General features: G+C 28.2%; 1 protein-coding gene across 1 annotated transcript; it reads right to left on the bottom strand.

Moving 5' to 3' along the window:
* Positions 1–205: 205 nt before the first annotated feature.
* LOC111616012 (vacuolar protein sorting-associated protein 13D-like) lies at positions 206–18,421 on the bottom strand (the record flags this gene model as incomplete). The annotated part of the gene is made up of 8 exons (XM_023357450.1): positions 18,288–18,421; positions 14,267–14,344; positions 12,968–13,080; positions 11,888–11,965; positions 7,838–7,945; positions 4,227–4,343; positions 1,814–1,939; positions 206–214 (listed from the first exon to the last, which is right to left on the bottom strand). Coding segments are annotated over exons 1-8 (726 nt in total), but the record flags the coding sequence as incomplete, so codon positions are not given.
* Positions 18,422–27,252: the final 8,831 nt, after the last annotated feature.

Below are 27,252 nucleotides of genomic sequence, written 5' to 3'. Positions count from 1 at the left end.
ATTCTTAAAATATTGTAATTGCTGTTATCTCTGATAAATATATCAAAAATAATAATTTACATAAACATTATAACTAAGAAATAGATGCTATAGAATACAAAACATACAGTGTGACAACACAAGTGCAGAATTGATCAAACAACAAGAGAGTAAGTGTAAAATTTTATTATATAGCTCTACCAACATAGTCTCCTTCCTGACTTACCTTTAATAACTAAAATAAATAAAATTTCTTATTCAATTTACCAATATTTCATCAATATCAATAATAACTTAAAAATCTTTTAAACTAATACAGTAGAGCATCGATTATCTGACCCTCGATTAACCGTCACCTCGGTTAACCGACCGTGTTCTAGTCGGCAAATTCAAATGTCCGCTAGTGATGTGACGCTACAATATTTGGCTATGTCTGGGCTACTTTAATATTATTTTTACGTGTTTTAGCTGGCAACACTCATTCGACCATGAAAGGGAGCCAGTATTTAAACGAGGCTTAATTTTCTAATTTTTAACGATNACCACAACAGACCAGACATCACACTCATTGACAAACACAATAAAATCACATACATTATAGACATAGCCATTCCAAACACTCACAATGTACAAAACACATGCACTGAAAAAAATAACAAGTACACAGAACTCGCCCAGGAAATAAGGCATCTGTGGAGGATGGAAAGGGTGCTTATTACACCTGTTGTTCTCTCCTGTACAGGTGTTATACCACACACACACACTACACAAAAGTCTGGGAACATTACAATTGAATAGAAATACACACATTACACTACAGAAGGCCGCTATATTGAATACATGTCATATTGTTAGGAAATTACTGAATACCGACACATACACTGACACACTTATTTAATTTTTGTCTTGTTTTGGTTACTATGCCTTGACTCTGGTCTGGCATAGTACATAGCCACTGGTGTCAACAGAGTATAACTCAAAAAATCCATAATAATAATAAAAGTATATATAGTGAATCCTCAACAAAATGAACCTTTTATGGCAGAAGAACTAGTTCATTATAATGAAGTTTTTGTTCTAATAAGCTTTCACTTGTGTTTTAAGTTGACAATAAAGTTTTATTAAAAAAGCTGATTATACATGATTGTGTTTAACTTTTACAAATTTCAAAAATTTCTTTATGTGCATTGTAAAATGTTCATATTTTTTAGTCAAAAAACTTTAACAGTATTTTATAAGCTCTTATTGCTTTGCATAAAGTCAGATTAGCAGCAATGTCATTACTAGTTTCTTTCTCTATTGTCACTTATGAGAAGTTTATGATCAAAATCAGTGTTTTCTTAAATTTTTTGTATTTTTCAATCAGTTAATATTTCAGAGGAATCTGTCATAAAATTAACAGCATAAATAAAGTCTTCATATGAACAATTAATATCAGTGATGATGTTTGTTAGCATATAGAACTAATTATCAGCTTGTTTGAGTGTTATCATTAACATGAATTTCTTCACTTTCTACAACATCAGACTTAATGAAATAAGTGAATAGTTTGAGGTTTGACAGCATTGATAATATATTCAATGGCAACACAAATGTTAATGTGTCTTTGTGCCATTTTTAACATTATCTTATGTTTGTTCCACAATCTGTTTATGACAGTAATGTTTAAAATTACCAAATCTAATTGAAATCTTAGCTTCATTTATTTAAAATGTAATAACTCATTATAATACATTACTTTTTGAATATTAAACTATATAAATAATCTCAACTTCTGTTTAATAATATTTAATTTTTTAATCCAATATCAAATTATAAATAACTTTATACATACTGTCAATTCATGTATTGGAAGATGTCCTATTAATTCTACATCAGTGTTCCAATAAATACCAAGTCCACCAATTTCTAATAATTTGCACATGACATTAACTTTATCTTTTATGACAAACTTTGGTATCTAAAAATGAAAATAAATTATTAAATTAATTCAAATATTTCAAGAATTTAAATTTCTTTTATTTGTCAACTTTAAAATAAAAAATTTTTACAAATTAGTCCTTTCTTATTATTAATAGTCTTGTAAATCATAAAACATAATTTTTGCATTTTCAAATAAAAATTAAAGAACATATCACAGTTATATAAACAAAATTACAAAGTGTGATTTTCAAACCACAGTAACAATGGAAATTTATTAGTACAGTGGTGCCTCGTATAACGTATGCCTCGAACAACGGACTTTCTGTTTGGCCGTTACGTGACTCGAGCAACAGACTGGCTGCGAACAATGGACTTTCCATTCGGCAGTTACATTAGGCAAACAATGGACTTTCTGCGAACAAGTGCGAATGATGTTTCCACTCTTTTGCCGTTGCCAATGATAATCTTCTATTTTTATAATATACAGTAGAACCTCAATTATCCAGACTAATTGGGGATGAAGGTAGTCCGGATAAGGAAAAATCCGGATAATCGAAACAAATACTTTAATTTGTCTTTTAATGATAATACAACACGTTTTCTTTTCGATGACATATCGGTAATATTAAAAGTAAATACTGTATTTAAATCGTGATCAAATTTTCAAGAAACAAACGTTCGTATTGAATTTGGACTACTACTGACCAACGCTAACAGACTACCTATTGTTTAAAAGGCCCTCTGGTGGCGCAAGAAGACGGATTTTATAAAATAAAAAGCAGTTGAAACTGCATTTTTATGAATAAAAATTTGACAAACTATTTATCGTTTTATGACGAGTAAAATTTTTTCGTCGCGTTCGCGGCTTTTAAGTAATGCATAAACCTTCGAGGCGCGAGGCCCTTCGGACCGCGAGGCATAGGCGGTGGCCCACGTCGTCCATGCCTTACGCCGCCCTTGGTCATAGAAATGATGTAATTTGAATATAAATTATTTATAAATACGTATGTCAAGTTATATTTTTATTATTACGTAAAATATATTTAAGCGTTTACGACCACTGTGATGGGTGAGACGTTGTTGAAACAAAAAAAGTTATGCGTTCCATCACGTACATAAAGAGTGTCGTAATTCGCCAAGTGCAAATCAGCAAATTCACAAAATTTTTGTTTATTTTGAACAATCCGGATAATCGAAAATCCGGATAATGGAGGTTCTACTGTATTAGTATTACTAGAATATATTATTAGTATATCTGAAGTACCGAGCTCCCGTTGGGATTCGGCTTGCTCCCTTGTTTATTACGTACAATACATCACCTCAGTGCAGGGTATTTACATTTATTCAAGTGTTGTGCAAATCATGGCTTCTAAAAAACAGAAAGGTTGATTTCAATTGAAACAAAGCAAGAAATCATCAGGAGTGAAAGTTGACAAAAAAAACTTCTTTGTCAAATGGGGAGAGGTTCGGGAGTTTACCAATTACTCATTATTCAAATACAGTTGAGGCCAACAGCATTAATGATCTCTACAATGACACCATTGCCCGTCATTTCCGAGAGTTGTTGAAAAAGAGAGAGAAACAGACCACCTTGGACATGTTTTTCAAGAAGCCAGCTGGCAAAAAACAAAGGATGGAACAAGAGGAGTTGACCCTGCAAGCTCCAGTAGCCTCTCCTGAATCTGACCATGATTAAAAAACAATAAAAAGAGACCTGCTGCAATGTGTAAAAAGTCTGTATCTGTATGAATGTGTGAATAAAGTGTTCCTCCACCTCCTCCTCACAACATCTGACTACCGGCATAATTGGTGACTGCTCCATTTTCATTTTTTTTATGGTACAGTATGGTTATTTTATGCTGTGGAACGAATTATACGTTTTAACATGTATTTCTATGGGAAAATGCGTTTCGTATAACGAACTTTTCACTTAACGAACATTCACCTGAAACAGATTAAGTACATTATATGAGGCATAACTGTAACTTTAAAGAAAAAGTCTTAAATATAAAAACCCAGACCCCAGAATATAAATTATATAGAAAACCAATCCTGAATTATACTACAAAGGTAGTTTAATAAATCATGCAAAATATTTTTTTTCTGGGTAACCATTCAACATAAAGTGTAAGTGAAACAATTTTCAAAACTTCAGAGCTTATTCTCCTTTGTTCACTAGTGGCACAACTTTGCATCAAATATAAGGTGCATTACATATATAGAGTGAATTCTATATATATATAAAGAATACTAATATTCAGAACTATTCAAAAATAATTTTAATATAACAATTTAGTAATTATACTTAATTATAATAAACTTACCCAATACTCATCAGTACTCTGAGCAGATAATTGTTGTATAACAATTCCACAAGCAAATGAAGTATTACCCTGAGAGAAACTGTCCTCATAACGTATGTGAATGTCTTTTATATTTAACTATAAAAAAAAAGCATTATATTTAATAAGTATATATTTCATCTAAAGAAATTCAAGAAAGCAACAGCAAATTTTATTGTATTGGGTTGTTCAGAAAGTAAGCTCGTTTTTTTTCTGTGAAAAAAAAAAAAACAATATTTTTATAATAAATAAATATTTTATTGAATTATATATCAACCAATTTGGTCAAATACCTGTTGTCATCATTTCTGGTAGTAGCATGATTTCACATTCATAAAAGTTTTGATCGTTGCTTACAAAAAACTGATCCAAGTGATTTTTGACATTGTCATTTCAAGTAAATGTCTTACAGTTAAAAAAAATTTGTATAGACCGGAACAAGTAATAATCTGAGTGTGCTCGATCTGGCAAATATGGTTGGTGTGATAGCACGTCCCATCTAAGTTATAACAGTTTCTGACGAGTTACCAAGCTTGTGTGAAATTTCACATTATCATGGTAAAACACTACCCCTGTTTTGTTTATCAATTCTGGCTGCCTTTTCTGTTTGATGATATTACACAATTTGTTTACTTGATGGCAGTACACTTTCAAATTAATTGTTAAATTGTCTGGTAAAAGCTCCAAAAAAATGTCCTTAAAATCCCACCAAAAAGAGCTTCTCTCTTTAAGAACATATGGAACCCATATATCGAGTTTTGAAACAAAACCAATTTGTTTCAAGTAATCATAAACGGTTCAATTTGACAAATTTAATCTCTTAGTGATTTCATGTGTTGTTATTTGGCAGTTTGCTTCAATCAGTGTCTTTATTTTGTTTTCATTGGCTTCAAGTGGCCATCCAGAATGTGGTGCATCTTCAATATTGAAATTGCCAGAACGAAATTTTGTAAACCAGTTTTGGAACTGTTGTTCTGTCAATACATCTTCTCCATACATGTACCCAATTTTTTCTTTGCTTGAACAGCATTTTGATTTTTTGGTAATAAAAAAGCAAAATATGCCAAAAATGGTGCTTTCGATCTTCCATGTTTGATGGGACACAAAAAATAAACAATTGCACAGAATCAAACAAAATTTTTTACAAATAAGCCTTAAAATGCTTGCTGTCAAAATATATATATAGATAATACAGTTTAGAATGAAATTGGTGGGAAAAATACGATTAATCTGTCTAGTGGTAAAAAAAACAAACTTACTTTCCGAACAACCTAATATTAAACTATGTAATGATGTACTGTTTAATACATTAGGGAAACAAAACAGAAGTGAAAAACATAAGCAGAGATTTACATTTTATATTTCAGATTTGTTTAACAAAATGAATATGGTAGAGAGTACGGGTCATAAAGAAACAAATCAAATGTAGCAGATATGAAAACTTTAAACAGAATACATAGTATACTGAAGAGCTAGACTTACAGTACAAATTAATGTATCAAAAGAATTGTCAATATGTAAATTTTAAATGTAAATCAGGAGAAATAAATAAATTATCCAGTTAAATAATATTATTTTGAATTTTGTGTTGAATTTTATAAATAAATCACATTTTACATTTTTAACCAAGTTCTATTAACAGTAAATGTAGATATAAATTTTCAAGTTATTTGATAATACAGTAGGTGATCAGTTAACGAACAGTTCAGATAGTGAACAAATTGAATAACAAACACTTTCGCGAAAGATTTTTATGATTGAACAACGAACACTTTACCGAACAAACATAAAAAAAAGGAACAGAAAATAACGAATACCAACTGATTTTTCCTTGTCTTCAGGTAACAATTCAAAACCTTTTGGAACACAAGAGACGACAACATCGATGCTCAACCCGATACTGATCAAATAGTATTCCTCCGAATTTTGAAACTCTCCCTTGTAATTCCAGCTTTTTGTTTACCTTCCTGACAAATAATTTTTTATAGTCTTCGTGAGACTGTTTGATGAGCACTGTTAAGTTTTGCATCAGGGTTTATTTACGAAAGGTGAAAGTTTAACTGTCCCATTGGATATTCGTTAATGTTTTAATACTAAATTTCAAATTTCATTCAGGCCTTACATTTAAATAATTTTTCGTGGGCTAGTTGATTTCTGTTCTCTGAATTTTTGTAAGTGCTTTTCTGAACTTTTTATTTAAAAAAGAAACTGATAATATTATGGAGCTTAAAAATGATGAGTGTCAAGAACTGCACTCACTATAGAAACCAAGTAAGAGATAATAGCCAAGGTAGAAAGTGGGCACAAAATGTCTGATGTTGCTAGGCAGTATGGCTTGAACAGCTCTACAGTAGACACAATCTTAACTATGAAAGATATATCAAGAAGTCTCAAGCTGCTAAATGGAGTAATGAAAATCACATCTGAAAAACAAAGAGCATTTTAGAGCTCATAATGGAACCTGAAACTGATCTGACAACAGAACTCCAAAAACTCTCAAATGAAGAATACCAAGAAACTTTGCAAGATGTGTTTTGTTTTGAAAATGAGGAAGATGAAAGAGGACCAATGTTAACATCTGCTACTAAAGATCTCTTGAAGAAGTGGGAGGATGTCGGAACAACGATCATCCAAGTGGCATCCAAACCAGAATAAGGTTAATGGGGTTGGGGATCTCTACAATTACAATACTATTAATTTCTTCCAAAAATCCTGAAGAAAAGAGAAAAGCAATCGACATTGGACAGATTCTTTAACCACCACAAATGGAAAAACATGAGTAATAAAAAGACAAGACTGCAAGACTACGTATTTTGACTATTACATATAAATAAATGTAGTAAAAAAGTATACATTTTTTTTATTTTTTAGAGTCTCAGGAACGAATTAATCAAATTCCCATAAAATCCTATGGTAAATTGATAATCAGTTAATTAACGAACAATTCAGATAATGAACAAAGTCTTGGAATGGATTATATTCGTTATCCAATCACCCACTGTATAAAAAAGTTTAATTTGTCAGAAAAAGCAAAATACAAAAAATCTCATTGTGATTTTATTATAACTTAAATTAAAATATATTGAATTCACGCTAGTAACCTTGAAAATTTCTGCAATAGCAAAATAAAGTTTCTGTTAAAAATTTATTTTGTAACTTATATTGATTATTTCTATGTATTTTATTTGCATTATATAAATATACAGTATTTTGAAAACTGCATGTACTGTACTTTTCATTAACTATGAAAATATATATGATGATCTTAAAGTTTTCTTGGCAGAATCCAATCACTGAACATGTTTACATATACTTATAAAAGTATTACATCTAAAAAATAAATATCAGCAGTATTCTTATATAACTGACTGAACCTCCAACAACAGCCACTTATAAACAGTGGCCATTTTTTTCAGATTTTTTTTTAAATGCATAAAAAATGAACTCCAAACAACAAGTTTTTATGTTCCCATCAGTGGCCAGTGTTCAGAGATTTAACTGTATTACATTAATATCATCCTTAATGATATTAACATAATGCACTTAATTATAATTTAATATATATAATTTAAACATCTATATAAATTTCATACCTGTAAATTTTCTATGATATTTGACATCAATGATGTTCCGTATGATAGCCATGATAAATAAGAATGTGCATAATATGATGATGATTCATCTTGTCTTTCAAACTCAGCCTGAAAACATAGAAAATTTATCATATACACAAATATTTTAAAAATTTTAATATATTATAATAAATGAAAGAATATGTTATCTATATGTTAAGAAAAATGTTATCTATATATCTAAATATATAAAATTACTTGTCCTGAGTGATTGATTGACTGACTGAGTGATTGACTAATTGATTCATCATCGCCCAGAGCAAACCGCTGAACCTAGAGGTAAAATTTTGTACACAGGGTACATCATAAAAACGCACACTAAGAAGGGATTTTTCAAAATTCCCCCACAGGGGAGAGGGAGAGGATTAAGGCTTAACCTGAAGAACAGCTTCTACTGTACTATTTTAGATGCAATTTTTTGTCTTCATTGAGTATTTAGGTGTATTAAATTGATAACATTTCAGACATTGTTATAAATATTTTACATATTTCGATTTTTTAACCAAATGTTCGAACTGTTTTAAATTCAAATTTGTTATTGCATACTGGTTTGATTATAGAACGATTGTATACATTCCAGAAAATTGATCAAATTGAAAATAGTTTGTTTGATTCTCGGCAATTATCATTATTCTCAGCAGTAGGTGTTATATAACAATTACTATGGTTGTTGAAATACTGATTATAAATGGGGTTTGCTCACAAAATCTGCATGTACTAAGTCACGGGTAACAGCTAGTATATATGTATATGTATACAGTCGACTCCCCTATAATTACGGTCCCAATAATTACGATTCCTATAAAACTGCAAAAAAATTGTGACGGTATCCATAAAAAACAGTAAAAAACCCCCTATAATTACGTTAAACGTCATCGGGCAGCCGAACTACTTTCCCGCCGTCTGTAGCGCCACGCTACGGAGAGATTTCTATCGTCTGGACAGTATTATATAAATTATATATAAATTAGGTACTGTACATATAATTATATATTAATTATATATAAATTAGGTACTGTATATATAATTATATATTAACTTATTGTAACTTTGTTATAATTAAATATATAATTTCCACCGTCTAGCGTGGCGCCATGCTACGGAGATTTTTACGCTAACTATCGTCTGTACAGTATGTAAGTTAGGTACCATAAGTCTAATACAGTACTGTAATTTTATACATTTCTTGTGAAAGAAACATTTCTTATTCAACGGCGATTAAAATTATTTATATTAATGATGTCTCCGAAGTTCAACGAAGTTTCGCAGAAAAATAAGTTGTCAGAAATCGGCTGTGGTTTGGTGTGCTGCTTCACGACGAAAACAAGCTTTAGCAATGGGGTTGTCGAATGGTGCATACTCGGTAAGTAATCCTACAATTTTTTGTTTATAGCNAATCTTATTTTCACTTTACCGAGTGCCTAGTAGGTAATTTGCAGATTACCTAGATAATCTGAACATTACCTAGGTAATTTGAGAAATGGAATAATTTTCGCAGCTTTAACGGATCACCCTAGTTAATCTGCAGATTAGCTAGGTAATGCGCACATTAACGGATTTCGAGCTTTAGCGGTAACATATATATATATATATATATTATATTCACTTAATTATTGTGACAATAATATAGTACAAAACAGACACACTATATCATTACTGAGACAGGTAACATATAGCATTAGTGTGCATAGAATCGAAAGTGTTACCCTTTGAAAAGTCTACAAGTATTTAATTTCCCACATCTAATGACTTAGGTTTTTTTTTATTTCTAAACAGTACTTTCTTAATTCTAACAAATGCCCTCCAGTAGCTAAGTGCATAGAACCACCAAACACTGGTAGTCATGGGTTCGGGCATGGTCAGCAACATGACCATGTGGAGTTTTCTGGGTTTTCTTCACATAAGTAACCCCTAAATAGGGTCCAGCTTCCCATAAGTTTTTCCAGGATGATCCCTTTTGACAGATCACTCAAATGTTTGTGAGTGTAAACAAATAAACCAAACTAATCCCACTAATAAATTATTTATTGTGACATCATCACAATTAAGATATTTTGTCTCCACTCTTAGAGAGGGACAAAAACAAATATATTAAAATCATAAATACAATTTTAATATATTTGTATGTATATATGGCATTCTTTATTTAAACTGTCTAACCTGAATTTAAAATAAAAATAATATCCATCAGGATCTTTATATACAGATAAAAATTTTGTTTCATTTTGTTTTGAAATTTTCAGGGATCTTATCATAACCATATCTTACGTGCAGAGCATGTAAGATGTGGTTATGATCTACAAGGTGATCATAATTAAAATACCCCTCCAGAGACGTACGTAGCAGTCCAAATTCAATCAAATTTTGTATGTTGATGTTTCTGGATATGCAAAAAAAATTTAGTTTCAAAGCTAAATTGGGATAGTTCCAAAACACCACTATGAGATGTTTGGCATTGCAAGTGGCAAAAAACTTTGGCACAATTTCTTAAAGTATTGTAACTCTCAAAGTGCACTTACAATATTGGCATTGTTTTCATTAAACAATTTTGTGAAAGGTGCATTGAGGCACAGTTATAAGCATCCCTGCTGGCCTGCAGTAACCATGAATTGTATTTCACATGCATTAGACAGTTTTATACACAAAAACTGAGCATAGCATGTGTGCATTATGTATATATGTATATATACATACATACATATTTGGTCACAATGCCACAAGTCCCATGGTGGTGAGTTTGAAAACAATTTTTTTCTCTGCAGAAATCTTTTCTGCAGAGAAAAAATTCAGCAGAGCAACTCAGTATACAAACATTTGTTAAATTTGGATTGCTACTTATCCTTCCATATAGAATTAAATAGAGGTACTTTAAGTATAATCACCCAGTATTTTATATACTATAGTTTAATCCCAAAAATTTTCCACAACTTTAATTTTACAATTCAATTGCCAATTGGCTATTTGAATTGTAAAATATAAGTTATTATTTACAAAAGACTAAACGATTTTAAAAAATATAATAGCAAAACTAAAACATTTTACTTTTTCCAGACAAGAGTCTGTGTCATTGTATGGAGAACCTATCAAATTTGGAGATAAAGTTCTTTCCATCCACCGTGACATCAAAAACAACATGAAATTTGTAGCCAGTGGATCAAAGTGTCACTCACACATTCAAGATCTATTATTATAAGAAACTAATGTGTTCTATGGTTGGGAAATTGGACAAAAACCACACAACTCTACAAACTAGTTAATAACAAAATTCAATTAAACTTCCAAATACTTTCAAATGCAAAACTGCAACCATTGCTTCCACTAGTTTTAGCAAATTGGTTAATACCATCAATGTTGCTAATCCCCTAAACCAGATTAGGAGTGCACAGAATAAAGTGAAACCTGAAAGTGCTTTGCAAAGTTCATAGTTCATAAAGCACTTTTTGTCACTGGACACTATGTATGGCAATTGCATGATGAATATAGAGAGAATGGCAGATTCCATTGCTATTCTCAATGAACTCAATGAGGCTGCCACAGTAAATGTTGACATGAATAAAATTAGTGCATCAACTAGAATGACAATTGGAATGATATAAACATTGATATTAGCATGACTGAAAACGACACCAAAACTGATGATCATTATCAGGTAACTAAAACATTGCTTCTTAAAACATTTTAAGAAGCAATGTTTCTTAAAATGTTTTAAGAAACATTGCTTCTTAAAATGTTTTAAGAATGTTTTAACAATGCTTTTGAGCTACGAGTTCTTTTAGAATGCTCCTATGAGTTAACAATGCTTTTGAGCTCAAAAGCATTGTTAACTCATAGGAGGCATTCTAAAAGAAACCATTGCCTATATGTTTGAATTAACTCTTAGTTGGCAGTCAGTCAATGTGTTAATAGAAGAAAATTACTCCTGAACATCTGTTTTCAGAAAGTAGTTAATATAGATACTTTTATCAAAATAACTAATTTTGATAAATTTAATTCATAAATATAACTAAATACCTTCCATTTTGCTTCTAAAACATCTAAACGTGATAATTTTCTGGTTTGGGCTGCTTGTTCTTCCTTTTCTTCATTATACTGAAATTTAAAATGTTTTAAGAAGCAAATTTATAATTTTAAATTGCTATGAATGAAAAATGATTAATTATAAATTAATATACAATAAATCCTCATTATTTCGATATCAGATAATTCAAAGCATCACATAATTTGAAGTCTAGTCTAGTCTCTGGCAAAGAGAATAGAATTTTGCATATATTTTAGTTCAGATAATTCAAAATATGCATACAATGAAATTCAAAGTCATTATCTAGTCCTGTGACCTGCAAAAATATCATTTAATTCATAATCTTCCATCATATTATGTGTTTATAAGAAAGTTTCCACACCCAAGTGACAGTTTTGGTTTTGCCAATTATACATTGTTGATTTACTGGATATCCATTAAAGGTCATTCAGACATTGTACATGTTGCCAATGAAAAAAAAATTTTATTTTTTATTTTTATGGAAGAAATCTGTTTAGCATTTAATTATTTTTGACATTTTTCACAAAAATCTATTGTTTCAATAATTCTAAAGACCATTAAATACACATGTGTATTCACAATAGAATGTGTACTTATAGCTTTAGCCATTAATAGAGCTTGTTTTCATCAGATCACACAATGTAATCTCAAACTCAAGGTGGTTCAAATCCAGATTTAAAGTAATTGTTTTGGTCCTTTGAGTTTCAAAATAACAAGGTTTCACTGTATTCTATTCTCTGAAGTTAACATGTTATATTATAAGCACTATAATATCAAATTCAATATGCAATAAAATTTTCAAGTTAGCTATACAATATTTATTCTTAAAATTTAGTATTAAATATGTCTGTAAACCATTGAAAAATTGTAATAAAGATAAGTAAATCCTTTAGATAATAATATTTTTTAACATAGTATTTACACTATTACTATTTATAATATAGCATAATTAAGCTCAAAGGCTTCAGAGCTTAGTTATTTTAGTAGAAAAAGAAAAACATTATGTCTATTTTTATATTATCATAATTTTTTCTTTATTAATTAACACTTACTTCATTATTTGATACTTTACCAGCTACCAGATAAAGACCTTCAATGTTTATTACCCAAGGTTCACTTCTCAATCTGTAGATTGGAATATGAAGACGAATTTTTCCTATAAATCCTATTTAAATTAAAAATATACATATGTATTTTAATATTATCTATTAAATATTTCTTGTAAAATATTAACTTTAAATTTTTTCAATTTTTACTCCCAATTTTTTTTATATGTTTCAAAATAATCACAGTTTTCAGTTTCAACTCTATAGGATATTATGAATCAATTCAAATGAGTTCAAACTTACATCATACTAACTGGATTAGAAAATTGTATTATTTTTGTAACTGAAAATTGTTTTTGGATGTCACTGATGTTTTTAATGATGGAACATGAAGACAATTTTGTAGCTTTGATAAATTTTATATATATATATTTTAATGTAAATACCATCGGCCAAGATTTAATTTTAATGAACTTCATTGTATTATTATTTGCTATCTGGTAAATATTTTAAAAAATTTTATCCTTTTTCATTTTTGATGAAAATTAAATTTATAGTTACATAAACAGTAACTTGTTTCAAATTTACAATAAATTAAACTATTTAAATTGTTTTTAATTACTTTACTCATAAAATTAGAGAAGTAATTACTTAAAAGATTAACATTCAATATTTAAGAGTCCAACTTTTCTCTGGCTCTCAAAAACAGAATTCAGAAATTTCTGTTTATTAAAATACTTTAATTCATAAAAATTTATTTCATTATTACTAATTACCATATAAAATGGTATTATGTAACTAACTATAAACTGCAAACTATTTAAATTGTTTTTAATTACTTTACTCATAAAATTAGAGAAGTAATTACTTAAAAGATTAACATTCAATATTTAAGAGTCCAACTTTTCTCTGGCTCTCAAAAACAGAATTCAGAAATTTCTGTTTATTAAAATACTTTAATTCATAAAAATTTATTTCATTATTACTAATTACCATATAAAATGGTATTATGTAACTAACTATAAACTGCAATATATGCTCTTCATAAACTCCTTTTGTTAATATTTCTCCTTGATTTGTATATTCCAAACATAAAGTTCATTTTAAAATCTTCTTTATGACTCTGGGGTACAAAAAAAACTGTTTTTTTTGTTTTAATTTAATTTAAAATGCCAGTTAATTCCAATTAAAATCTCAAATCAAATTCATTTTAAAACCTTGACTTTTCATTCTCCTTTAAAAATTTAACAAAATTTTAATATACACATCATTATTATTAACTTTTGACACAAAAATAAAGCATACCTGCTACAATTTCAATTGGAAGCCCTAAATATTTTAATGCATCTTTCTTCAAGGGCAAGTTTTCTAATTCTACTTCTCCTAGAAAATGTAAAAATTATATTTTACAAGTCATGAATATAAAAAAACTATTCAATACCAAATTAAATATTATTTAAAATTTAATGTTTTTAAACATTACAAAACAGAAAAAATTATTACAAATTTAAATAAGATAAATTTGAAATACAAGTGTAATATTGTAAAATTCAGTTTTACTTTTGTCCTAAACATTCTTAGCAATTAATAATTATTATCAGTTTATTTTTCAATTTTATAAACAATACAGAGTTCAGAATAAAAACAAATATATAGTCTATTTTTTATTTATGATCATTATAACAATATATTAAATTAGAAAAAAATAATTAGTATTTTGGCTTAGAAATTAAGATTATTTATATACAAATTCTTTAAAATGTATAATAAACATTAATGTAATAATTAATCATACAAAGTGTTTATATTTATTATAACAACACATGCAAATATTCAATTCAATTCAATTCAAGTTTATTAACGTAATTTGGAAAAGATTCCAGTTACAAGGGGTGCATTGGGTTACAAATATTAGTAAATATATAATATCTTCTGACAATAAATAATTATTATGTAAATTTCTTCTATTCTTAAATTTAATCATTCTATTATAATATTAAACAAAAATTAGAACAACAACAAAATTAAATATATATATCATTCCTTAAGGCTCTCCACCGTTTTTATATATTTAACAATGAACTGATAAATTCTGATAATCATAGTTGGACCCATCTGAAATATTTTTTGATAGAATTCTTGCATAGATTTGATGGCTGACAATGTAGAAATACCAGTCTGTTCTCTAAATTTAGAACAACCTTTGCACAAACTAATTATATGATACACCGAAATTTGGTCATTACATAGCTTACATTGTTTATTCCTAATGTCCAAATAATTTCCTTCAACTATGATATAAAAACTGTTTAATCTGATCTGCATATAAAATCTTTTCATCCCAAATGGTATTTTATAATGAATATAATTACTTGCTGGAGGGAAATTTAGATTAACTATATACCATGGGTGAAATTTTGACTCCTGTAAATTTTTCATCTCACGAACAATTGAATTATTATACATATTCTCCACCAATAAAGAAATTCCGTAATTCCAGTCTGTTTCTGAACTGTTAAATAATAAATGAGACAAACCATAACTTGCTAATTTGATCCTAAGTTTGTTATACCAGTTGTTTTGATAGTTCTTTTTGTTCTCTGCCAAGGTTTTTAAAACTTTTAGTATTGTATTAACCTGTATATTCTCACTAGTTAACAGTCTCTTCAGAAATTTCATGATCCTAATTACCAAGTAAGGCTCTAATAACATTCTATTAGTATCATGGCGAATCGCATATCCCGGCACTGCTTTGTCTAATCCGTAAATTTTTCTTATAAATTGTAATTGAATTTTTTCAAAGTAAGATAACCAGTCCAGACCCCATAATGGGAGAGCATAGCAAATAGAGTTGATAACCAGCGCTGAAAACAGTCGAAACTGCATTTGAATAGAATTTGTTTTCATTTTAACAAATAAACTAATTAAATTATTAATTATTCTATATGCTTTGGTCTTCATCCACTGAATGTGTTTTCCAAAAGACAACGTTGAGGTAATAAGAACCCCCAAATATAATACTTCCTCAGTTACTTTCAATTTTTCGCTCAACAAATAAAAGTCATGATCTTTCCTCGCCAGCTTACCTCCCTTTCGAAACACAACAATATGGGTCTTATTCGGGTTGATCTTCAATCCCATCTTCGAAAAGTATCTCTCAGTTAAATTTAATTTTCTTTGAAGACCTATTTTTGTCGGTGAAATCAATACCACATCGTCGGCGTATTGTATCGAATGTACTATCAAATTGTCCTTAATAATAATACCATCCTTTTCCTTCATAAATTGATTATCTAAGTCATGGATCATAAAGTTGAATAAATAGGGTGATAACGGATCACCTTGTAGTAAACCGCCACATATCTCGAACAAAGGGTAAGTAATTAGACCACTTTTAATTGTAATAATGTACTGACCAAACAAAGACCCTATTACACTTGTAAATGTTGAGTCTGCTCCATAGTCTTCCAATTTCGCACATAACTTATCCACAGAAATAGAGTTGAATGCTTTTTCTAGATCTAAAAAGGCCACATATACCTTACGTCTTTTTTTAACAAGGTGAATTTGTATAGTCGAAAGCAATATAAATATGGCCACTTCTGTCCCACTCTTCTCAATTAATAATAATAATATTTAATTGCATTTCAGACACAGAAAAGTAAAATAACTTTAATGCTGAAAGACAGTGTAGTTTATTCTCATAGTCATAACAAATAATAATTGTTATGACTATGAGAATAAACTAAACTGTCTTTCAGCATTAAAGTTATTTACTTGAAAAGTTTTTAACTACAAGCAAGTATTTTTGATATTTCAAAAATGTTATCTTCAGGTAGGTCATATATGAGCCGCTCACTTGCCAAATCGATTAACTCCATAAAACAAAAAGTATAAAAATTGATAATATAAATTATTTTTAAAATTACTTTTAAACTTTAAATTTAAATAAACATTGTAGAATGTATCCTTATATACCGTTATATTAAAGTATAGCTTTAATGTAACAATATATAAAATTAGTTACGTGAAAAATGTAAAAATAGTAACGATTTACAAATGGAGTTAATCGATTTGGCCTGCGAACGACTCATATAATACTCAAAACTACAATTTTCTTTTAATGTTAAAAGATTCCAAACACACAGTTTAAATCTTAGTGTGTAGTATTTTACAAAAATTCAGACAGACAATTAAATTAGAAGAAACAGAAAAACAAAGTTTTAATGTTTTCAGATGGTACTTTCTAAACTTCATACAAGTAAGTGCCAAGCTTTCAATGGCTGTTGCAGAAGGATGGGATACACAGTGGGATAGGTTATGCAAAGATTTTATTTCCATTTTAGCAATTTTATGTCAGTTTATGCCATTGAGAGCTATATCCATAAAATTTCAGTATACTAATAAATATATTAACAGCTATAAATTAAAGTTTTAGAAGCAACTATACTCCATTTTATTCACAAGCAACCTGTTCATTGAAGAAACTACTATTTTTTTATTTAAACTTCTCACTTTTACACTATTAAATTATATCTTCCACCTTCAAATTTTGTCTGATCTAAATTATAATATTTTTATAATAAATTTGCTTTATGTAAAAACTGTTAAGCTCATTGACAACTATATTCATGATGACTTTCAATTGCAATCATGTTGAAAATATGTTTTAACTGTAAATTTCAAATTTATAAAAAGTAATCAGCAAATTTTTATCTTGCATTATTTGCAATCTAATCATTAATTTTTTTGTTTTAAGCTACTAATTTTTTTTGTCACTTTTTGTTAGAAGTCCCACTGACAATTATTTTCACTATGAAATTTATCATACTCATCATGAAACTCTATCTTGTTTAAAAGTTTAAAATCTAATTATACTGTTATCTTTTAAATTATTTAATTATACAGATATCTTATCAGCTAAAGCTTGGCATTGATATATATTTATCAAATTTTTATATTTAGTTATGATAAATCTGATTCTATGTACAGAAGTACATATTTAAAATTGCAAATTGATTTGTAACATAAAATTATTGCACAATTTATAATTTTGTTAAAATATTAAATAAATATAAATGTCTACAAACCTGATTTTTGGATTAAAGCCAAACAATTGCCAAATTACATTGAATGATATTACTGCTATTAACTACTAATTAAATTTTAAGTGAAATTACTTGAAATTTAATTAGTAGCTAATAGCAATAATATAGCTTGATGTAATCCAGCAATCATTTCTATTTATTAAATTTTCTTTATTTGCCTTATTTTAGAAATTATTTAATGTATCAATAATAAAGAAATTACATTATTTTTTACATACCTTGAAGAAGACCAATTGAAAGTTGATCTGTATTAAGATTTTCCACATATTCACCTACATAAGTGTTTAAAAACCAAGCAACAAGTCCTTCTAACATTTCTGATATGAAGTAAAAGATTTTTTCAAAACTTTTTTCTGAAAATATATAATAATATAAAGACACTACTGTAAGTTTTAATGAAAAGAAATATTATTATTTAAACTCAGAATATATTTAATATAAAATAGCAAAATTATTTTGTCTTAATAATTATATGTTTTTCTAATAGGAATATTTATCATCCTAATTAATATTTAATTCTATTTTCTGTAATTTTTTCCTTTATTCAGAAGTAATTACATACATCAAACTCCCAATTATCCATGCTATTAGTACACAGGTATGCATGTTAAACTGAAAAACACAGATAATCCAAAATAGCCCTCTAAACTATTAAAAAAATAAACTATTCAGAGATTTTAAATGAACTATATTATATATATATAGCACAATTCCGTGCAAGTATGAATCCCAAATTTCATATGCTGAAATGTATATTTAATCAATAAACATAAAATGTATATTTCAAAAATATCATTTCTATGTATAATTCTTACATTTTTTCCAAATTACTATATTTTAGTACTGGTAGGATATTTTTCAAATTGTGTTTTTAGCACCAATTTTGCCTACTGTAAAATAATATTCCAGGGATAATAACTCATTTCACTTTCATCTCTTACAGTTAAGCATAAGCAGAAAAGCTGAATGTTGTTTAAGATACTTTGTCATTTTACAGTAATTCTACTATTTTGACAATGCACAGATAATTCCACACATGGATAATTGGGAATTTGGTATTTATATAACAAATTATAATTTAATATAGTAAAATTATATTAGATGTCAATATTTAAGCTATAAAAACAAAACTTAAACTTTTAAATAGTAAGATATAAAATTTAGAGCATTAAAGAAAATAGCAAATATCAAAATGAAAGCTTTCAAGAAATCTATTGCCTAATTTTATTCTCAAAAGTTCAATTTATAAAAACATAGTTTTTGATAATTCAATTTTTTTCTTGCTGTTAGTAATTTAAAAATTTTAAATACAAGCTTTCATTAATTACTTGCACAGTTTTTGAACTACTTTTGACCCCTCCCCTGCTGTATACAATAATGTACTTTTGGCAAACTATCTCCCCTTTTAATTATGTTGTCAATAGTTCACAGACCACCAGTGGAGTTACTACTTGAGTGTAATGCAGAAATGACATTGAAGAAATTATTTCAAAAGATTCTGCAAATATTTTGATATTTTAGACAGATAATTAGTAAGTAGAGTTATAAAAACAAATTCATATGCCACTAATAACACTAACAAAAGTCGACATATATAATCAATGCCTCAACTTCCCTCTCTTAAAACAAAAAAAAAATCTTGCACTCATTGCATTTATCAATGTAATTGAAAAGAATGCAACAATAAACTTCATATTCTATTGTAAAGACTAATATACAGTATTTAGTAGCTATTTCTATTTTCATAAACTCCAACATAAGAGGACATGTCAAAATGATATCATTTTGTCACAAGCAACAAGTGCTACTTGCAAGAACTTAAATCTGGCTTAATGTATCTGAATAGACCAAATTATAAATAAATTGCAGTTAAGTGACAACTCCACAGGTATAAAGTTTTTAGAAGAAAATAAAAACAGAAATCACCAATAATTTCATATTTTGTATAGTTTCAATTTTCTACATTCTGTTGTAAGATTTCGCATACAGAAATCAAGGTACACTCTAGTAGGCGAAAAAGTAATTAAAATTCAATATGGATGATATGAATGAAATTGCTTATCTTTATTTATAGCCATCTTTATATTTATTTTTGTTGTTGGAAGTGACTGAAAAACNTATAGTAGCATGTTTTTTAATTTTTGGAACCTAACCCTCCTTTTCGTACTAGTTCTTTGTTTCACATAACACGGCAATTTTTTGGAACATAACTACCGTGTTATACGGGGGTTACCTGTAAATTATTTTTCCTACATTTTTATTAACTTTTTCATTATGAAGAAGTGGTCCAGGCTGTCCGGTTACAGGAGTGACTTTCATATAGGTCTATAAAGAAGCTGGTTAAAGTCCAGATACGTATGCCGTCATGGCGGCTCATCTCTGATTCCAGCAAACAAAAGGAAACAGTGGGGACGCACGTTCTAACCTAACCTAACCTATTCTAATAAATTACCATAATTNAAAATAGCAAAATTATTTTGTCTTAATAATTATATGTTTTTCTAATAGGAATATTTATCATCCTAATTAATATTTAATTCTATTTTCTGTAATTTTTTCCTTTATTCAGAAGTAATTACATACATCAAACTCCCAATTATCCATGCTATTAGTACACAGGTATGCATGTTAAACTGAAAAACACAGATAATCCAAAATAGCCCTCTAAACTATTAAAAAAATAAACTATTCAGAGATTTTAAATGAACTATATTATATATATATAGCACAATTCCGTGCAAGTATGAATCCCAAATTTCATATGCTGAAATGTATATTTAATCAATAAACATAAAATGTATATTTCAAAAATATCATTTCTATGTATAATTCTTACATTTTTTCCAAATTACTATATTTTAGTACTGGTAGGATATTTTTCAAATTGTGTTTTTAGCACCAATTTTGCCTACTGTAAAATAATATTCCAGGGATAATAACTCATTTCACTTTCATCTCTTACAGTTAAGCATAAGCAGAAAAGCTGAATGTTGTTTAAGATACTTTGTCATTTTACAGTAATTCTACTATTTTGACAATGCACAGATAATTCCACACATGGATAATTGGGAATTTGGTATTTATATAACAAATTATAATTTAATATAGTAAAATTATATTAGATGTCAATATTTAAGCTATAAAAACAAAACTTAAACTTTTAAATAGTAAGATATAAAATTTAGAGCATTAAAGAAAATAGCAAATATCAAAATGAAAGCTTTCAAGAAATCTATTGCCTAATTTTATTCTCAAAAGTTCAATTTATAAAAACATAGTTTTTGATAATTCAATTTTTTTCTTGCTGTTAGTAATTTAAAAATTTTAAATACAAGCTTTCATTAATTACTTGCACAGTTTTTGAACTACTTTTGACCCCTCCCCTGCTGTATACAATAATGTACTTTTGGCAAACTATCTCCCCTTTTAATTATGTTGTCAATAGTTCACAGACCACCAGTGGAGTTACTACTTGAGTGTAATGCAGAAATGACATTGAAGAAATTATTTCAAAAGATTCTGCAAATATTTTGATATTTTAGACAGATAATTAGTAAGTAGAGTTATAAAAACAAATTCATATGCCACTAATAACACTAACAAAAGTCGACATATATAATCAATGCCTCAACTTCCCTCTCTTAAAACAAAAAAAAAATCTTGCACTCATTGCATTTATCAATGTAATTGAAAAGAATGCAACAATAAACTTCATATTCTATTGTAAAGACTAATATACAGTATTTAGTAGCTATTTCTATTTTCATAAACTCCAACATAAGAGGACATGTCAAAATGATATCATTTTGTCACAAGCAACAAGTGCTACTTGCAAGAACTTAAATCTGGCTTAATGTATCTGAATAGACCAAATTATAAATAAATTGCAGTTAAGTGACAACTCCACAGGTATAAAGTTTTTAGAAGAAAATAAAAACAGAAATCACCAATAATTTCATATTTTGTATAGTTTCAATTTTCTACATTCTGTTGTAAGATTTCGCATACAGAAATCAAGGTACACTCTAGTAGGCGAAAAAGTAATTAAAATTCAATATGGATGATATGAATGAAATTGCTTATCTTTATTTATAGCCATCTTTATATTTATTTTTGTTGTTGGAAGTGACTGAAAAACTAAACCATTGTTTTTGAGTTTTCTCTAACAAGTGTAAAAGATTAGAGTGCAATTAATGTTTAATTCACAAAATGTATTTGTATGACCAACAATTTTATTTTGAATGTATGAGAATGATACCAGAGTTTTTTGACCAAATATTTAAAAAATTTATCTTAAAATATTAAAAAAAAAAACTAAAATAAAATAAAAGATATGCTAAACTTGAGAACACACATACATATATCACAAAAATGTTTTTGAAATCGTTTTTCTAACAATATAACTTTGAAAATTATTGTCCAAACTACTACTATCTCTAGATATGCATTCACACATTTTTTCTTCTCTCTCTCCGTACTTTCCCTTATTTTGACTTCACTCTTTACAGTGTTAATAAATATAACAATCAGAATCATTTTTAATATCTAACATAATAAAATTATTTATTCAAAGTAATTGAATTAAAAATAATTTATCACACTATTTTTCAATGAAAATCTTGTTGCAATAGCCAACCAGACAGTTTTCTAAAATAAATATACTTATAATTTGGATCCAATTTATTATATAAGCAATAATACTTCCTTACTTCCACAAATGCTTTTAAATTGGCATCATGCTTTCTACTACCTTCTTTTGTCATTTTAAGTTTTTCACTGCAAGTTGAAACTAATGTAATTGCACATGATCTAATACACTACTACTTTGCTATCTATTCATTGGTTACTGTAAACCAAAAATGTTATGCAGTATAACAAATTTTGCTGCTTTCAGTTTCTGTTTTTAGTTTGGTATTCTTTATGCTAGTAGAGTGGCTACTTGAGTGTAATGCAGAAAATTTCTAACCTTAATTTCAGCAAAAATTCAAAAAATGTTTTTCATATAATTATAGCTTCAAAAAGCAAAATAACTTTGGCTGATTCAGATGTTCTCAAAATTTATTCAAATTAATCTACATTAAATAAAGAATTATTTATTAAATTACAATTTTAAGATCTGAAAACAGAAACAGATGAATTCACATCACTGTTTCAAAAAGTATTTTCAACTTCCCTCAATTATTATTCTTTACCCCATTGATAAGTTTTGGATTGGTTATCATCATTTAAATAAATTGTAAACAGTAGTAGTTTCAATCAATTATAGTTTTTTTTCAATTTTTATAACAACATTAATTTTGACAACAATATTTTTCACAAAAGTTATGAATTATGTTTGAAAATGATTTATTATTAAAAAAAAGAGCAATTATTTATTGTGACATTGTCACAATGCCAGGCTGCAATTTTTTTTATCATATTTTTAATTTATTTAACTTAAAATATATGCTCTCAACTTAAATTAGTAGTGACTTGCCCCTGTACATCATACTTTTCCTTTAATGATAGAGTCATGTCAGTCATCTATCTAATACCTTTTGGGGGAAAATTTCTTAATTGAAATAATGTGACTTCTGATTTGTATCCAGAAGTTCTTATATAGTTAATTGGGGTCTCTTACCCATAAGGTTTCCATATCTGATCTCATCTTTCATTTAGCTAACTCCATTTTTGAGATTAAGGAAAGACAGACAGACAACAGTGGGAATTTATAAGTGTACAATTTTTTCAAACTGCAGCCCAATAAACAACTAAAGATTTTCCTTCAGTTTTGAAATTTCTGTTGTAACAGATGCATCTTTTAAAGTAGAAAGATATTTCAACATGCTTTGAAAAAATAAATATAAATGAAAAAGTTTACCGTTCATGGGAATAGTGGAGCATGGCTATGAACACACCCTATTGTGCATCTATAATTTTCTTTAATGGCATCACTGCATCTCATATAAATATTTCAATTAATAAATTCAGCAAGATTATGAAATTAAGCACAATCTAATATACTAAATTTAAGAAATAATAAAATTAATATATTTCACTGGTACTAAAAGATATTTCCAAGAATTTTATAATTATAAGAAATAGTAGAAATTTGCATTTAATTTATAATAGATAGTAATTATTACACATTAAAATTACAAAATTAAAATTTAAAAATGTTGTATTTGTAGCATTTAATGGCACTTTTATGTCATAATAAAGTATTGAGATTCTTTTCTTTGTATTCAGCATATTTTGAGAATAGAGCTGCACTAAAGTTTTCTGAATTTGACTAACATTTTTCACAACTAATTAGTCAAACTGCTAAAGAATTTTTCCTCGTAGTGGGTGCCCTGGTTAAGCTGAAAAAATGACATTTTTAGTAATTTTAAAAAGAAACTAATAAGCATGGCAGTGAAGATATTAAATCAACAATAGAATGGTTGGTTACCCATAGAACATGTAGTGAATTTGCTCATGTGGTTAATCAACTTCTGCATGATCTCTTTCAAATGCACTTCAATAAGTGTGTGAATTACTTGTGAACATAGAAAAAGGAAACACTATGAATTAAGTATAGACATCAGTGTAAAAATAAAAAATTTAACACTTGAAGTATGTAGCTATTACAAATATTTGAAAATTAAACAAAATGGGAGAGATAATTGAGCAGTAAAAAACAAGAAAAGCAAGAAGAGGCAGTTTAAGAAGCAAAATGGAATTTGATGGAATATTATACGAGCCCTGATTAGCCAAGGCAGACCTGTAAGTGAATACACTAGTCCTACTTATATTATAATTCATAAAAGGAAGTTTAAAACAACAACATGTATAGTCAAGTACATATAACAAAACATCAGATAAGAAAGCAGTTCACTTAAAGCATTTTCCCACGTTCCTAATTTTCTACCTTATGTTTTACACCTGTTAACAAGAGCACTGGAAAGCAGATCAGTCTGTTTAAATGAATGTCATGTTATCAGCATTTTTTGAGCAGCAGTCCACATAAGGGAGAACTATAATAAATTTTAACATTTCTAAGTGCATTTTGAGTTACAAGAGCTCTAAGACATGAAAAAGTGAATTATTATTAGCCTCCTGAGTGATATTGTGACTTCAAATAAGGGATCATAATATAGCAATCTTGGGATTGTTGCATCATGCTCTCTTAAAATTCTTGAAAGTATTTTTTTATGCTTGCTTTTGTAATATAGTCAAGTCTTAAACAGACTCTACTGTACAGGTATACCTCGGGTTACATCATTTTGAGTTAAGTAATTCTTGATTACACATCATTTGTCAAAAAAAATATATGGAAAAATAAAAATCAAGTTTAAGTCATTTTATTCGACTTTACCTCTGTCTGTCATAAATATTGAAGTCATAGTATCACTAGAAAAGCATTAAAAGCACATAAAATCATGTTACTGTACAATAAATAAGAATAAAAGTATATAAAATCATATTAAAATACTCAGAATCAGATTCGAAATATCAGAATCAGCTGTTGATGCTGACGATCCACAGCCATCTATGTCCACGATGTAAATAAACAAATTGAATGTAAATATTGGTAAATTTAGCATAAATTGGTTTTTTCTACTATTGCAAAATAATTTTAATAACTGTATTTGCTATTTAACCTTACAAAATCATTTTATTTTATAATGTCTTAAAGCAAACCATATTCACAAATAGAGTTTGCGATGTACTGTAAACATCTCCAAATTGTAAACATGTACTATACACGTATTCATAAATTTAGATTACTTTTTTTCTGTACTGTATTAAAAACTAAAATTTATTTGTTTGTAAGCTTAAAATAGATTCTTATTAACCATATATTATTAAAAATACATTTATAAATAAAATACAGAATTGGGAATGGTTATTTGTAGTTTAGCCGAGTGACAAGTGAATTCAGAAATAAGTAAATTTGACTTAAGTCACCTCTCCTGGAACCAATTACCGACATAAGGTGAGATATACCTGTATTACAAAATGATTTTTTTTCTGTTATCTTTTGTCAATTAGCTTCAATGCAAAACATATTAAAATTTCTTGCATCCTATTAAAATGTAATTATGATAATGCACAATTTTATTGTTAAAACTATTGTGCATATTAGCTTTATAATAAATGGCATAAAGCATGTTCTTGCACATGACTGAATTCACTAAGATATAAAAAGTAGCTTAAAAGTGCTACCATATAAATTTTTTAATTGTAATTTTTAATCTGAAGTGGTTATGGACATTCATTTTATCCACGTTTTCAATTATCTGAGGTAGCATTGGTCCACATTACCTTGGATAATTGGGGTTCTACCATACTCGTAACACTATAGTAAGATAATAAGAAAAATATAGGGTTGGCAACTAAGTGATTGCAGATTTTGTCAATAATTTTTTTGCTTTGTCATTGTGTTCAAAGCATTTAACCTATATTGTTTTCTTGTTCTTGTTGTTAATACAATTTTTTTACTGAATTAAAGGTGGAAAACCTTTAATTCAGTAAAAAAATTGTATTAATTAGTTATCTAGTTTCATTTTTATTCCAATTTAAAAATGGAAGAACAAGACGTGCATTTCAGGCATATTTTATTGTATTATTTCCGAAAAGGCAAGAATGCATCACAAGCACACAAGAAGTTATGTGCCGTATAAGGGAATGAAGCCTTGAAAGAAAGGCAGTGTCAAAATTGGTTTGCCAAATTTCATTCTGGCGATTTTTCACTGAAAAATGCTCAACGATCTGGCCATCCAGTTGAAGTTGATGAGACCCATATCAAGGCCATTATCAATTCAGATCATCATAGCACAACACGTGAGATTGCACAGAAGCTCAATGTATCACATACATGCATTCAAAAAAAATTAAAACAGCTTGGCTATGTCAAGAAACTGGATTTATGGGTCCCTCATCAGCTTAAAGAAATTCATTTGACGCAATGCATTAGCATCTGCGATTCACTTCTGAAACGCAATGAGATTGATCCATTTCTGAAACGACTGATTACTGGTGACGAAAAGTGGATAGTTTATAGCAACGTTAATCAGAAAAGATCGTGGGTGATGCAAGATGAACCAGCCCAGATGACACCAAAAGCTGAGATTCACCAAAAAAAGATTATGCTGTCAGTTTGGTGGGATTATAAAGGAATTCTGTACTTTGAACTTTTACCAAGAAACCAAACGATTAATT

This window comes from Centruroides sculpturatus, unplaced genomic scaffold (assembly GCF_000671375.1).
Source record: "Centruroides sculpturatus isolate CEXI.00-Female unplaced genomic scaffold, Cexi_2.0 scaffold2207, whole genome shotgun sequence".
NCBI lineage: Eukaryota > Metazoa > Arthropoda > Arachnida > Scorpiones > Buthidae > Centruroides > Centruroides sculpturatus.
Note: the sequence above shows the minus strand (reverse complement) of the source record. Positions and strands in the feature narration are given on the sequence as shown.